The sequence below is a fragment of the Alternaria conjuncta genome (genome assembly GCF_024043145.1).
Source record: "Alternaria conjuncta strain BMP 0040 chromosome Unknown scaffold_5, whole genome shotgun sequence".
NCBI classification, from domain to species: Eukaryota; Fungi; Ascomycota; class Dothideomycetes; order Pleosporales; family Pleosporaceae; genus Alternaria; species Alternaria conjuncta.
In genome coordinates this window covers 1150723-1166070 of record NW_026250094.1, presented here as the reverse complement: position 1 = coordinate 1166070, position 15348 = coordinate 1150723, and the positions used below count along the sequence as shown (strand labels likewise).

Sequence of the window (15348 nt, the reverse complement as noted above, 5' to 3'; positions counted from 1 at the left end):
CGTATGCGAAATAGTATCGCAAACCTAGCCTCAAGCCTCCTGTTTTCATCGCGTTGTCGTTCTTTCAAAGTCGCCACACACAGTCGTTCCCTCCTGAAATACCCATCCTTGCCGACGCGCTCCTTCCTCAGCAACCCCAGCAATTGCAGTCACTATCAGCATCGCAATTACACTCACTCCATACCACGTGCCCCCAAATACCCCACTGTACAATTGCAAACGCGCTCCCTATCGCGGCCTTTATCGAATCTCCAGTCACCTCGACATGCTATCAGGAGTAGCACCCTAATCGCGCTCTCTCACCTTTACTTCGATCGCTCGCGCCCGTTTGCCGTCTACAAAAGCAGCCTTTCAGCCTTCGACCTCCGTCGCTCCTACACCTCACTCCTTACTGCATCAGCAGTCCCAGGAAGCCTAGGAACCTCTTTGATAGACACTCATAAGCCTTTGGCTACAAGAATCATGGCCAGGAAGATCTCTAACGCGCCCTCAGACTCGTCCCTCTCACCTCCTCCTGACAACCTCATGTCAGCCACCGAAGCCGCTACCGTCGCTCTACCAGTAGTGAACGGCAAGAAGCGAAAGGCCGAGACAACACCCCGTACAAGGAGGACCAGAGCACAACAAGTCGACGTCGAAGATGCTGTCGATGGCGTCGATGAGTCGTCTCGACCCAAGCGTCGCGCTACCAAGAAGATCAAGGTTACAGAAGAGGTGGAAGATGAAGTCATGGCCCAAGAGAGCGGTGATGGCGAGGGCAAGTCTAAGAAGGCCGTCTCAAGACGTAACAAGAAGACCGCCACTGCGAAGAAGGCCGTAGCGGAGGACGACTCGGTTGAAGCCGAAGTCGATGCCGAGATAGAGGTTGACGCCGATGGAGATGACAAGATCGCGACCAAGACCTCTGTCAAGAAGACCACACGAGGCAGGAAGAGCAAGGCTAAGAACGAAGACAGCGACCATGAAGACAAGCCCAAACCCAAGCCCAAGCCTAGGGCAAAGGGCAAGGGCGGCACTGCAAAGATCTTACCACCACTTGCAGAACGCACTAAAGACTCAAAGCATCTGATTGGCGCCCATGTCAGCTCCGCTGGAGGTTAGTCCATATCACACTCTCATCTACTATTTCCGAAGACCACTGGCTAACATGGACTCGAAAACAATCGTTTAGGCGTACACAACTCCATCATCAACCTTGTATATATTGGGTATGTTTTTGATCTTCCACCTTCACCATTTCGAGCCATCGCTAACATCCACAGCGCCAATGCCTTCGCTCTGTTCCTGAAGAACCAGCGTAAATGGGAAACCATCGAGATGGATCCGGAACATGCCGCCCTCTTCATTCAGGGCTGCAAAGACCACGGTATCAACGCTGCGGAATGCTGTCTGCCGCACGGTTCCTACCTGGTCAACCTTGCTCACCCCGATCCCGCTCGCAAGAAGCAGGCCTACGACTCCTTCTTCAACGACTTGACGCGCTGCCATGCGCTTGGCATCCGGTACTACAACTTCCACCCAGGAAATGCCAATGCCACCACTCGCGAGGAAGGCATTCGCATCATCGCCGAGAACCTCAACCGAGCACATGCGGATCCAGCCACTGGTAGCGTTGTCACTGTACTTGAGACCATGGCAACTCTCGGCAACACCATCGGAGGTACATTCGCTGACATCGCCGCCATCATCAACCTCATCAAGGACAAGAGCCGTGTCGGTGTTTGCCTAGACACCTGCCACGTCTTCGCCGCTGGCTACGATCTCCGTTCACCTGAAGCCTACGCCGCAACCATGGACAAGTTTGACCAGGAGATTGGCCTAGAATACCTCAAAGCCTTCCACGTCAACGACAGCAAAGCCCCTCTATCCAGCTTCCGCGACCTCCACGCCCGCATCGGTACCGGATACCTCGGCCTCCAAGCCTTCCACAACCTCATGAACGACGAGCGCTTCCACGGTCTCCCCATGGTTCTCGAGACGCCCGTCGACAGCGTTGACGCCAACGGCAAGAAGGTCGAAGACAAGGGTATCTGGGCGCGCGAGATCAAGATGCTCGAGAGCCTCGTCGGCATGGACAACACCTCCGATGAGTTCAAGCAGTTGGAAGCAAAGCTTCTAGCCGAAGGCACTGCTGAACGCGAACGCGTCGGCGATCAAGTTCAGCGGAAGGCTATCAAGGACGCGAAGCCTAAGAAGAAGCGCGCTACTAAGAAGAAGGTGGAGAGTGAGGATGAGGACGAGGAGGACATGGAAGAATGAAAAACAGCCACTTGAGTACGTCGGGTAGCGCCATCAGAAGGGATGGGTGGCGCATGAACTGTTTTATCCTCGAGATGACTGTTCCGGCTCTGGTGTTATCCCTTTGGTTGGTCTGACGGAAGATGGAAGATGGGTATGGGGATGATGAGAGTGGGAAAAGTGGGTTGCAATGCGTTGATTTGACTGGATTTTGGCTTCGGCCTTTTTATCTCCTATGCGATACCCCATTCCATTGCATGGAAGGCATGTTCATCAGGGGGCATGCTGGGTATATACCACACGGAATTACAAGACGCATATCATGAACGGTCAATAGTTCTGACAAGACGTACGTAACTGCACTGCAAGTTGCTGAGGCATCACTTGGCTCCGTAGATGCGCATCGGCACGCCTTACTTTGACGGTTACGGTGTACCCTGAGGTCTGACTACCTAGTTGGGTCACCGAGATGCCGAGGGCGGGTGCCGAGAATTCGTGTGTGCCGATTTGTCGCGTAGGGCGCAGTGGATACTAGAGCTTACTTTGCTGGCGTTTCGTATGGCTAGTGAGGTCGATGACTGATAAGGTAAGAGGGATGGCCAAGCTTGCTTGTAGTCGAGGCTCGTGGGGTTTGTGGACTTCGATTTGTTCGGAGGGATCTCGGGAAATTGTGGGGTTTGTGGTCAGTGTATGGGAGTGAGGCTTCACATCTTTCAAGTCAAGGCAAGACGCGCGGATGGTTGAGTAGTAATCGCTTAGAGGACCACCTCCGGTGAAACATTCGCTAATTCGAATAGTCTCCGAACGACTGCCCTATGTCGTCGAGATGCTACTACTGCACACTGATGAAAGAAAGGATGCTTGGATGGACGGTGAAGCAGCCACACCAGCATCACTTGCAGTCCACACTGCATGTAGTGAAGTAACATAAAGTAGGAACGGTAAGCATACCGAAAGCCACAGTCTCAGTTCACTGGCCAGATAGGAGAAACTCTGATGCTTCTTGGAGTGTTCGAGGCTTCTGGCGTGGGAGGGGTCTATTTCGGCTCTAGCGGCTTGGCATTACCCATCGCTCTTGCAGTCCAGTCTGCCTTTCCGTCCTACTCTACACACGACGCATACGCGGTCTGACGACATGTGTAACACACTCGGCGGACACAATTGAGACCACTCAGAGCAGACTCACAATACAACTGTCTGCGGCGCGTCCCAGATTCATATAAAGTCTGACCAATCATCTCCACCTTCCATCCCATCTAGCCTGATCAGGTTCCATGTCGCGAACACGTGGGGTGACGAGCGTCTTCTTCAGCCATCAGTCCACCGCCAGATCAGGGTGCCGAACAATAACCCCTGTGGACCTAAGCCTCGCCTGCAGCCACGGTATGGAACTCCCCCGAGACGCCTAACAGAGGCAGGCAGTTTGCATACATCATACACAGCATCGTTCGGCAACCATATGGCCACCGACGTGCGTTGACAGCAAAAGTCTCAGCTCAAGCTTCTCAAAATCCTGCTGTTTTTCACGTCTCATCTTTGCGTCATTCATTTCGCTTGTTGTTCATCCTTGGAAGGTGCATTATTGTGGAAGTATGGTTGGTGTTCCGAAAAGCACTGGGTGCCTCATCTGCCGCAAGAGGAAGATTAGTAAGTCGTCTGTGGCCCTCTTCCTTGCGGATAACGCCTGACTAAGGACAGAGTGCGGTAAGGCTAGCTCCACCAGAACGCCCCGACTCATCCATTCTGACTAGTGACGATCAAGACGAAAGTTGGCCAACATGTTTGAATTGCCAGAAGAATGGCAAGCAATGTCCAGGAGCCCCCGCGCGACATACGTTCAGAGATCTCGGGCATAGGCTGAGTGGAGGCGCCACACACTCCTCTGTGGAAGAAACCGCATCACCAGGTAAGCTGGTATCTAGTGCACGCGACTATGATACTGATTTGGTCACAGATCCGGACAGACAATTAACGCAATTGAATGAGAAGTTTGCCGACAATGGGTCCGTCACCCACAAATTCAGGATATCGAACAAGAATTCAACGCCGCGGAAGCGGTCTCCACGATCAAGTTCGATCAGCTTATCTCCACCTAAATCGCCCTTTCTGAGACAACCGTCGCCATCACAGCATCAACAACTCGCACGCTCCTTGATCGCAGCTACCACAACAGGCAGTACCGGGCATCGCATGTCGGTCTTTGGTCGATTTATCCAAGAAGTACCAGCTAGGATCGGACACAACGCTGCCCTTGATGCGGCAGTGACAGTACTGGTGAATGTCCATACTTCGCTGGTATATAAGAAGACTGCAGACGAGATCGTTTCGCCAGAGCTTTATATCCGGGCTATCAAAACGCTCCAGGGATGCCTCGAAAGCCAGCAATTGGGCATGTCGCCCAATACTCTCTGCGCATCAATACTTCTTGGTCTTGTAGAAGTAAGTTTTGCGTGGTTGAGCTTGCACCCTTACTTACATGCCCAGGCTTTTGCAGGTCCAAGAACAGGCAACCGATACTTGACGCACGTGGGCGGCGCCGGTCGATTAATGGAATTACAAGGGCCTTCTAGATACACGGACAGTTTCACGAAAGAGATGCTGCGCTTCAATAGAGGCGGGATAGTAAGTCGAACGTAGTCTTGATGATGTGGTCGAATCTATTGGCTGCGACATGCACAAGAAAGCTAGCTCGAGACTAACATGTCAGTAGATTATTACGTGCATATACGAACGAAAGCCATGTTTCCTCGCATCGCCTGAATGGCGAGATATCGCTTTCGATAAGACCGGGCTTGGTTTCGACGACTGCCTGAATACCGACTTGATGCAATACATGGCCGAGTTGCCGGGTATCTTCAATACGTTGAAAGAGTTGGACGAAACTTCCACCCTACAACCGCTCCACACTTCGAGCTTTGAGTTCAGCTCCAACGGCGAACTATATAAACCGTTGATCGACACACCTCCGTCACTTGACTTCTCCACCGACTCTTTCGAGGATATTGATTTTCAAGAAGACATACGGCCGGTCAAAACATCATATCCAATCAGCTCAAATCCATACACATCTCAATATGAATCTGTACGGACAGCACTTCTGTACAAGGTATATGAGCTCAAAGACGCACTCCGCAGTCTAGGCGAACACATGAACACGAAGCTCACAAACGGCACCGCCGTCTCCGAAACACCGGCTAGAGAAAAAAGCAGTCCCATACAAACGACCTACCACTTCAACAACTGGCGCGACATGACCGCCTACAACTGCTTCTGGTCCGTCATCATCTTAACGAACAAAGTCCTAATACGCCTCCTCCCACCATTCGACCAATCACGCTATCAATTTCAATCCGAATGCCGCTGCGCCGCCGTCGAGATCTGCAAAACATGGGAAGACGCTTGGGCCAGCAGACCGATCGGCGCGTTTCACACTGGCTTGAGCTTTGTCGTGGCATACGAATTCTGCACACCGGAAGTCCAGGCGTGGATAGTAAGGAGTTTGAACTCTCTTCTGGATTACCATCAGGTCGATGCGTTTCGTTGGTCCGACGAGGTTATTGTTAGTATGGCGGAGAAACTTGCTGGCGAGGGGCCGGCGGTTGCTTTCTCGAATGTTAGGGTTGAGGGGGAGGGGCGGTGAATGAATGGTATTGCCATCAAGGCTGTATGCATTGAGGCGATCCATTTTCAGAACTGTATTCCATTACTGATACCCAATAGAAATGTGAGCTCGAAGAATGTACGTGTGGGAAACTTCACAAACGTCGCCTACGCCTCTTTGGATCATGTTCCTCAATCCTTCCATTCAGGCATACGTTTTCTTTCGGTGTGGATCGCAAAAACTCCAAATTACTCATCTACTCTGCGTCACCACAGTGCCAGTACCTTGCGTCACTACACCGACGGGGCTCTGCTGGCTAACAAACACCACCAGAACGGCCGCATACGCAGCCGTAGCAGCTATGACGTCTTTCCTTTGCGCTGTTGTCAGGAAGCCCAACCATCCCGCAAAAGCTACAACGAAGCCAGTCACAGCACCCAGTTTGGGGATCATGTGGTCTTCGAGCCGCCAAAGAACCCACATTGCGGCTACTAGAAAGCCGATTGAGATGACGGTGCCAACGAAGGTGACGAAACGCTGCATCTTTTGTTCGTTTACGTACTTCGCGTCGCGGTTTGATTCTGGGGTCTGCGTTTGTTAAGGCTGTGTATGAGGAAAACGAGTTTGTGAACGATAACCACATACCAAGAAGAAGCCGTAGAAGAACTTGTCGACAAACCTCGACAGGTAATCATTCTCAGCTGGAGTGTAGAGACTGACAAGATCAGAGAACGGTACTCTATCGTCTGTTGTCTCCGTCCGGTACTTCAGCTGGTGACCAAGCCAGGGCTTTTTGCTGTGAAGTTCTGGGCTGGAGATGAACCGATCGAGTGCCTCGACTGTCCGACTTGCGGGGGGCTCGAGATGTAGAACGTTACTGTAAGCGCCTAAAAGAGAATCTAAAAGCGCATGTCAGTATGCTTCATTGATCTTGTTTACAAGGAGCAATATTGTACAATACTCCAGGACTTTAGGTCCGAATACATTGCTGTAGTAACCACCATCCATAACTTCTGGATCTATTCCATCGTCCACTGACTGATCGTGCTGCGTTTCAAAGCCTCTTAATTCTCTGCTTAGCGAAATGAGCCTGTGGATGGCAAGCTTGTCATATCTTCGGAACACGGCAGCGGACTTGCTGGAGTTATGGGCGAGGTAATCCGCGATCAGAAATGGACCCTCTTGCAACAGTTGTACCTCGTCATATTCGCGATCGTCGTCGTTTTCAGTCGAAACACTCGCTTGGCGCGCGTCGCTAATATCAGGCGGGGTCGGTATTGTTGCTGACTCTATCGGATCGTTGGGCTGTCCGGGAGTGTCGTGTCGACCAGAGAGACTCATTATGATAACAGCGAGGAGTAAGGTAAAAGGACCGAAGAGGCTTGTTGACACGTCCAGGTTAGCCAAAGGCAGTTGGTAGACTTATGACTTCAGCCCCGAAGGCGTATACGGGCGCGTCGTCCACCTGATCCATATCCGGTCAACTTTGGTTTTCAGCTTTGAGAAGATATTGTGGTGCAGGTCCAGTGAGCGTCGAGAAGAGCAGCCACGTCAGCCTCCACGAATTTATTGAGCAGTAAGTGTGGTCGCACGACAGCCCTTTCGAAGCACACTCTAGTGACGGTGGCGCAGTCGTTATCGCAGGCTGAGAGTTCGTCTTCACGTGCTTTCAGCCTGCCTCGATTTTCGTCATATGTCCCCAGAGAACACTGAAAAAATTACTTCAACAATAGAAGCCAATCCTCGTAACGGCCTCATAAGAGCTCCATGCTCCAAGACCTGTTTCTTTGCGCAGGTTTGCAATCGACACTAGACCTGTGATTCGCTACCATCTCACCTTGCTATGGCCGATCCACAGCCTTACAATACCGCCCCGCCGCGGAGACAACCACCATCCAACGCATATGGGCTCGACGATATATGCCATAGACGTCCCGGAGGAAGATATCATGAGAGACCACACCCAAACAACGGAAAGAAAAAGATGATGAAGTGGCTCAAATTTTGGGAAAGAGGTGGCAAAAAGAAGAATGGGCGAGGCTGACAAGCGGGAATGATGAAGGCGACTACCCATCTTTGCCACGAGCGGTTGTACGGGAGAGATGGAATTAAGGGTGTCTGAAGAGTCGGTGATTAGATGATCAGCCACGCGCCGGTGCTAGTTACCCGCCCTAAGGTACGTTATGTCCATTAAACTACATGTGTTTTCTCTTTCTTATCAACACCCAGCCACAGTAGATCAGGTCGGCTGTAATGGCCACAAACATCCAAGAAACCTTTTGCCTTCAAGATATCATCAAGCTGCAATTCTGCGTAAATGAACCCCTCTTCTGTCTCTGGTAGACCATCAGCCACCAGGCGCCCATCCGGGCCAAAGATAGCTGAGCTACCCCCACCAGGGGTATTCATGGTGACGCCAGAGGCTGTTCGGAGTGTAGCGATACCTGCATCACTCATTACCGCTGTAGTATGTAGAACAAAGGATTGCGACTCCATGGCGTAGACTTGAGAGAGGCTGCGGCAACCTGTTACCAACTACGTTAGCTAAGGGTTATTCTGGTCGTATACAATGTGATATCGCACCTTCTTTGCTCATGGAATACAAGCCTGGACCACCATCGTGTTCGTACAGCGGCGGCCACGCAGCAACATGTATGGTTTCTCTCTGATGGTAAGTGTGGTATTTGAGTAGTGGTTGCGTATGCTCCCAGCAAGCCAGGGTACCAACGCGTCCAACGTCCGGCAGCTCCACGACGTTTTGGAGAGTAGAGCCCGATGCATCTCCAAATATCGTCCTCTCCATGTGCGTCGCTTTCAGCTTCCGACGCAGGACTTCGATACTTCCCTCGGCATTGATGATAGCTTGTGAGATGTAAAGCGAGCCTTTGAAGTTCTCGCCGAACCCAAGCACAACGGCGATATGGTGATCTGCAGCACTCTGACAGATGCGACGCATCTCATTTGAGTCTGCATGCAGAGAGTTCTTCATATAAGCTGTCGAGAGCTCGAAGTCTATGGGCCTTGACCTAGCACTGCATATCAGCATGCCTTGGAAATCGACGAAGGACAACTGTATTCGCGAACGTACCATATCCAGGCAGGGTAGCCTGGAATCCAACATTCGGGGAACGACACAAGCTTTGCGCCGTTCTCTGCTGCCTCGCGGATCAAACGGCAGGTCTTCTCGACAGCCTTTGGCAAGTCAAGCCATGCTGGCTCGAATTGAGTGACAGCAACGCGAACAGTGGATGATGGTTGATGTGACATGACGTGGATAGTGTGTTGAGCGTAGGAAAGTGAAGGGTCCACGGGTATCTGATCACGTTGTATTTCAAAGAAGGTATTTATTGCAGAAACACAAAGGACCGTACATATCACTATGGTATTAGCAACGAAATGACTGCAGCCATCAGATAAGTGGGCACGAGGATACAGAGGTTCACTAATCTTATACAGCAACACGAAAGGCGGGGCTCCTGAATGCCAGCAGCGGAACCTTTCCGAAGGGATCTCGGCAAGCTTCGAAGCCGACGTATCTCTACATCGGCAACCTTATCTCTGATTTCGGCATCTCTCTGGCGATAGACGGTCATCTTAATGCTAACAGATGTATAACGCGACCGAAACAATGCTAAGCCGCGGACACTGCCCCAATTGCTCGGGTGATGAGTATCACATATACCCGGGTAGTTCCCGAATAGACCCGTGGACTGCACTACTCTTCCCGCTCCCCTTCTTATTCATCAACTTCTATCTGAAAGTCACAATGCCATTCTTAATTAGATTAATTAGATGCTGGTCCGCAGCAGCGCTTGGGTGATGTTACCCACGCACAGACATGTCAGATTCGCGAAATCCTATGGTGGGCCTTACCACAGCCAAGCTACAAGGCAGTCGGGCTCAGCGAACGGATCTCACCTGGGCAGCCTTCACCTTGCTTCCTTCCACCACGGTGGCTTTCATACACATCTCCAATACAGTCTTTTGCACCCTGAATAAGTCTTTGCGATCGTTATAGGTTTACTATCTGAGTATTGAACGAGCAGCATACTCCACGACGCGTCCACTGTGGGCTATGCGGGCTTGGCGTGCAGGATGAGAAGCGAAGCTGTCTCCGGACAGGAACTGGCAGAAATGAGGTGCGTCTCGCCCAGGTCAGAATCTAGATCTAGGTTGCTCATACTGAAGCTCCAGCCATACAACGGGCTTACTGAAAAGCGGCTATGCAAGTGTCGATTCGCGCGATGACACCTCTGGCGATAACAGTCACAATGCGAATGTAGTCGAATTGGAAGACAACTCCGCCCCATCGCAGGTAAAGCGTCGCCATCTCATGCGACAGTTTCGGTTTCAATCCGCTTCCTCGACGTTCTCTCGATGTATGGGCTCTCGTTGGAACCGGAATACCGAACGTCGCAAAGTAGCCATTCACTACAACAGGGCAGTCGCCGCAGTGCATGCGTTACTGCACGTTGTTCCTCTTTCTGGCGCCATCCTACTGCTGGTATTCCAATGGACGAATTATTGGGTCAATGAACAGAACGATTACTCAACTGAATTGCAATTTGCAGCAAAGCTCCACGAGTTACTTATGCAGGCTTCAATCGTCGAGGTTCTACTTAGCATTATTCGTGCAGGTCTTATTAACGGCCTTGTTCCATTCGGCACTTTATCAGGCGCTATGCAGCCGACTCAATTGTCTTATCTATGGTCACTGGATTTCTTCTCCCTCTTTCGATCTCGTGCACTCCAAGGATGGCGAAAGACAATCTTCGTGGTCGCCATGCCCCTCTTGTTCGCTTTGACAGCGCTGGTTGGACCTTCAAGCGCTGTTCTCATGATCCCACGTGCGGGCGTTCCACGCACTCCTTCACACAGCCAACTCTGGGGAGTAGCATCTGACGAAGCTTCGTATCCTTCTAAAATTCCCATCTCAAAATTTGACTCGTACGTACCTTGGCCCAAAATAACATCGAGTACTGAACTACAAGCAGTGATATTCAAGGGCTGAATTCAACCCTATGGTACTCCGACAGATACGAACGTGGCAGTTCTTATGGGTCAAATACCATTCTTCATTTTTCCCGGAGATTATCGAACTTAAAACGACTCCTACGGTGGTCCAACGATGTGCGCAACCCCGACAAAACCGGGGGTACAGTGCTTCGAGAGGCAAATGTCACGATCCCGACGGAGGTTATAGCTGATCAATCGGACCTAAAGGGCATAGGAAACACGACGCTAATCGTGGAGGCTGCACACCCAGTTGTAGAGGCGCAGTGCTGGGGATCCTTTTTCGACATCAATAACAGCAGCGATTGGTATTACCCCTGGCCTTGGACATCACTAATGCCGGATCTTCCCACCTTGATCTCCAAAGTATCGGATACTGTCGAACTTTCCGCCTCCACATATGGAGGGGGTGAGAATCACTCCACTGCTGTCTACTTCAGTCCGGTCTGGATCTCATCACCAGAGCCAGCAGATCACCCGTTGCTCGTAGTGTTCTTCCAGGGCAGGACGAGTGAAATGTGGAATCAGTCCACACTGGTCCAGCCTGGTCTGCTGTCGTCAATGGTCGAAAGTAAAGATCCTGCTGTGACCGCCTCTGTAACAGCATGTTCACTTTCTGCATATTGGAGCTCTGGCAAGGCGCAAATGCGCTACAACGAAGCATTCACACTGGTCGATACTGGCCAATCATCAACAATGGAGCAATCCGCACACCGGAAGATCACGCTGGATATTGCTGGTGATCACCCAATGCAAAGCGCGAAGTTCTATTCGGCCCTTGTGGGAATACTCGGGACGACACAACTCGGCAGCTTGGGTCTAGAAGGTGCACTAGCTGCAGCTCTGGTGATCTGGATCGCCAAGGTACCAACGTCGGTATCCATGAAGAAGTCGAAATGGCTGGAAGCTTCCTTTTTCTCTGAGTACCCACCGGAGGAAAACATCGAAGACTACACCCCTTACGAGTTCTTTGCCACACAGTATGGCTACGGCTATGGGATGCGATCGACGTCTGTTTATCTATCCATGACGGTGCTGCTTCTGTACTGTGTTGTCACTATTGGCTACATGCTATATACATTCGCCACTGGCTCGGCCTCAACGGCTTGGAACTCCGGAGCTGAACTACTTGCACTTGCGCTCCAGTCCAAAAGACCAGATCATTTGGGTTACGTTGGCGTCGGAATCGACTCCGCCAAGACTCTAAGTGAAAGCGTTGGAATTCGAGTCAATGTAGATAATGAAGTTGAACTGGTGTTTGCGCAAGATCGGGACTTCAACACAAGAGGGTTGCAGAAACTTAAACAGAATACAGAGTACTAACATATATACTAGACTAGTAGGAACGACTTATGTAGATGGTGTATCGCGTACTAGTATTTAACACAGATCTATTACAAGACCTGAAAAGAAAGATCGTATAATAGAGTTAACTAGAGGATAGAAAGCACAAAGTCTTTTATCGTGGTTCTCTTCTATAATATCTAAAGTGAGGTGTTAGTCTCGAATATCATAGCCTGCAGACATACATCGATCTAGTAAAGAAAAATGATGCCTTAGAGATTCCGACCGAGGAAGGAGCAGTTCAGTAATAGCCCTGCTTTAATCCGCCAGTGCCCATCGCTCCAAGTGCCACATTCTCTCTAACTCATTCCTACCTTCTCTGTCAAGCCAGTCGTAGTTCGCCGAGGTCGTAGGATATATCATGCCACCAGGGCACCCAGCAGCGGCCCGCCCGCGGGTGACAGCCCAACTAGGTAGAAACATTACCACGAAGGAGCAGTATGTCTTACTTATATCTGACTTGCATGCGGCTACCAGCGATGCGTCATCAAATCTACGCTTACTGTGGGGGCGAGAAAGCATCTAGCTCTCACGTCGTGGTCCAGACGCTGACCCGTTTCTCCACGTGTGGACCGGCCCATCGGTACAGGCAAGCCACGGCGGCTATTATACAAGACATCAGTCTTTTGGCTTCCATCGGTTAAGTCGTGTCTCCAATGCCATGGAAAGCCAACGCACTCATGGCCCTGATGGAATACCCTTGCTTGCACCGGGCGCCTTACACATCAACTTGGCTATGTCGGCGAGGTCCCCACTACCAGGGCGGGGTGACGGCCCGCAACATGGTCTCGTAATCTACATGCACGATCGCTGCACGATCTAACCAGGACGGAAGGAAGCAAGATGAAGTTGTTTCGTATGCAGAAAACACGAAGCTTTTTATTGTTGTTCTTTTCCGTCATATCTAGGTATGCATGCATCATGACATCATGTTTAACATCGAAACCAAGAAACCAGCAAGACCACAAACCACAACATGCAAACGCAAGGGCAAAGCGAATGCGAAAACATTACCCCCACTAAAGCAAAATAAGAAGCCAAGAGCGTGGAAGAAAGAAAAAGAGACAAAGCCGTTGTAACCGTCTGCGCCACACGCGCTACTGCCGCAGCAGCAGCAATAGTAGCCGGCACGGCACAGCCCTAGTCTCCACCAACATCAACTTCGACTGGAAGCCTTACATCTGGATATTGCACTTCTTCTTGCACTCCGCGGATCCGATAATAGCTCCAGTGCCCACTTCAGGGATCATTTCACCGATGCTGGCGGGGTTGAAAGACGCGTCGCCGAAGCCAGCGCTGATGACGTCTTGAGGGACGGACCAGAGGCTGGGCAGGATGTTGAGGGTGCCGCTGTCGTCGCTGTTGAGTGCGCTGAGGAGGAGGGCGGGCTCGCAGTCTGTGGGTTGGTGTGGTTAGTAAGATGTGCATGTAATCAAGACCGGGTAAGATGCAAGGGTCGTTTCTTGGATCTTGGGGCTGAGAGCCGCATCCCCGAACAGGCAATAGACAGACGGGAATGTAGAAGGGAGTGTGGAAGACATACCATTGTTCTGCATCATATGCAGACTTCCCTGCGGGAAGATAGTAACACGCATGGGGATCATATCCACCTTGCGTGTCTTGACACCATTCTCGCCAATCATGTATGTCGTCGTGTTACCCGTGATAGCAGTGACCAAGTTGGTAGCCCTAGGGTGCAGATGCGGTGGCAGCATGCCGCAGGGAGCCAGCTTGAGAAGAGCCATGCTGGAACCGAGGCCAGTGAGAGCAGGGAAGCTAGCAGCATTGGCGTTGATGACAGCGCCGGTGGGCGAGTCGTAGTCTTTGCTGGAGTCGAAGTCGAAGTACCAGTCTTCATCGGCAGGGAGAAGAGCATTGCGGTCGAAGTTTGTGGCGGCCATGCGGAGGGCGGCGTTTAGTTCGGGGTTGACGGTGGAGGATTTGGTGTCCGCTGCGGTGATGAGGGTGGGGAGGAGGGAGGTGAAGAGGAGGATGGTCTTGGTGAACATGGTGATGGTGGAGGTGGGGGGTTTGGGGGTTAGGAGGGAAGGTCTGGAGTGTAGAGTGTGGGAGGAGTGAGTGCTTGAGATGGCGAGATGTTGAGACGATGGGTATATGCTTTTATATACCGACAATCGAACAACAGGACGTGATGTTGTCAAGTGGGGCTGATAGATCTGGGAAACTGCAAGGCAATCGATCGTATCGACAAGGGTAGAGAGACGGAATAAGGCGTGCTGACTTTGGGGCTGAGTTGCGTTGATGGGTAAATTGTAGTAAGCAAGTGGTGGAGTTTATCGACTTCGATGCCGTCTATCCAAGTCATGCATGCAGACTTATATAGATCAGGCGGCCGCATGGAAGGCTGGGACTCGCTGCAGTGGAGAAGACGGAGGGCCAGGGCGTGTTCGGTAGACTGGACTGCTGACCGCTCTGTCTTGCTCATCGTCGTAGGCTTTCAAGCCACTGTTACTCTTGCCCGGTGGAGGCGTCGCTAGGAAGGTTGATCGGTCATTGGAGCGTTCCTGACTATGGAGCGCCATTCCGTCCCAGCTTGTGTCGTGACCAGCTGTCAAAATTTCCTCGTCTGAGCCGAAAATGTTTGTTGATGGCACTGTTGCTTCCGACGGGCTGCGCTGGTGATTGCTGCATATAATACATCGTGAAGATTATGTGAGAAGCGGTCCGACCCCGGGTGTTGCTGCTTCTGTAAGGTACCTAGGTACATAGGTACATCTCACTTGCCTGCAAACCCGGTTTACGGATCGATGCTCGAGATTCGCACCATGTGTGCGGCCGCATCCGACCAGGGACCGGGGTCAACATAGCGCGTGGCGTAGCTTAACTAGAAGGGGATGTGATAGATTGCTATGTTGAGTTCTCCGACTGTTACTGGCAAGTTGCAGCTTTTGTGCAAACTCGCTTGTAACGAGAAGTGGTCGTAGGTGTGTGATGGAGCTTCCTCTATCACATGCTATCTGTTGATACGACCTCTACTTGGGAAGAGACGCCGATTCAGTGTAACAGATTGAAGCTTGTGCAATTTCTTGGAGGTCGCAGACGTGCTGTTGGGGATGAGTGGGTCCAGGGTGGTGCTGCATATCAGTCGATGGTCGTAGGCCTTGTGCGGCCCAACAGCATTAGAGCTACCA

General features: G+C 51.4%; 6 protein-coding genes across 6 annotated transcripts; 3 read left to right on the top strand and 3 right to left on the bottom strand.

Annotated features, from left to right (window-relative positions):
• Positions 1-462: 462 nt before the first annotated feature.
• J4E85_004033 (uncharacterized protein) lies at positions 463-2259 on the top strand (the record flags this gene model as incomplete). The annotated part of the gene is made up of 3 exons (XM_051468295.1): positions 463-1096; positions 1172-1208; positions 1263-2259. The coding sequence occupies 3 exons, from the start codon at positions 463-465 to the stop codon at positions 2257-2259; spliced, it is 1668 nt and encodes a 555-aa protein (XP_051327887.1).
• A 2169-nt stretch (positions 2260-4428) lies between these two features.
• On the top strand, positions 4429-5878 carry J4E85_004032 (uncharacterized protein; the record flags this gene model as incomplete). The annotated part of the gene is made up of 3 exons (XM_051468294.1): positions 4429-4677; positions 4723-4860; positions 4949-5878. The coding sequence occupies 3 exons, from the start codon at positions 4429-4431 to the stop codon at positions 5876-5878; spliced, it is 1317 nt and encodes a 438-aa protein (XP_051327886.1).
• A 213-nt stretch (positions 5879-6091) lies between these two features.
• On the bottom strand, positions 6092-7180 carry J4E85_004031 (uncharacterized protein; the record flags this gene model as incomplete). The annotated part of the gene is made up of 3 exons (XM_051468293.1): positions 6092-6427; positions 6485-6716; positions 6801-7180. The coding sequence occupies 3 exons, from the start codon at positions 7178-7180 to the stop codon at positions 6092-6094; spliced, it is 948 nt and encodes a 315-aa protein (XP_051327885.1).
• An 849-nt stretch (positions 7181-8029) lies between these two features.
• J4E85_004030 (uncharacterized protein) lies at positions 8030-9106 on the bottom strand (the record flags this gene model as incomplete). The annotated part of the gene is made up of 3 exons (XM_051468292.1): positions 8030-8262; positions 8423-8865; positions 8928-9106. The coding sequence occupies 3 exons, from the start codon at positions 9104-9106 to the stop codon at positions 8030-8032; spliced, it is 855 nt and encodes a 284-aa protein (XP_051327884.1).
• A 2442-nt stretch (positions 9107-11548) lies between these two features.
• J4E85_004029 (uncharacterized protein) lies at positions 11549-12276 on the top strand (the record flags this gene model as incomplete). The annotated part of the gene is made up of 2 exons (XM_051468291.1): positions 11549-12059; positions 12242-12276. 2 exons carry the CDS (start codon positions 11549-11551, stop codon positions 12274-12276), a joined length of 546 nt encoding a protein of 181 aa, XP_051327883.1.
• A 1095-nt stretch (positions 12277-13371) lies between these two features.
• On the bottom strand, positions 13372-14205 carry J4E85_004028 (uncharacterized protein; the record flags this gene model as incomplete). Its single annotated transcript, XM_051468290.1, has 2 exons — positions 13372-13592; positions 13740-14205. The coding sequence occupies 2 exons, from the start codon at positions 14203-14205 to the stop codon at positions 13372-13374; spliced, it is 687 nt and encodes a 228-aa protein (XP_051327882.1).
• Between the last annotated feature and the right edge of the window lie 1143 nt (positions 14206-15348).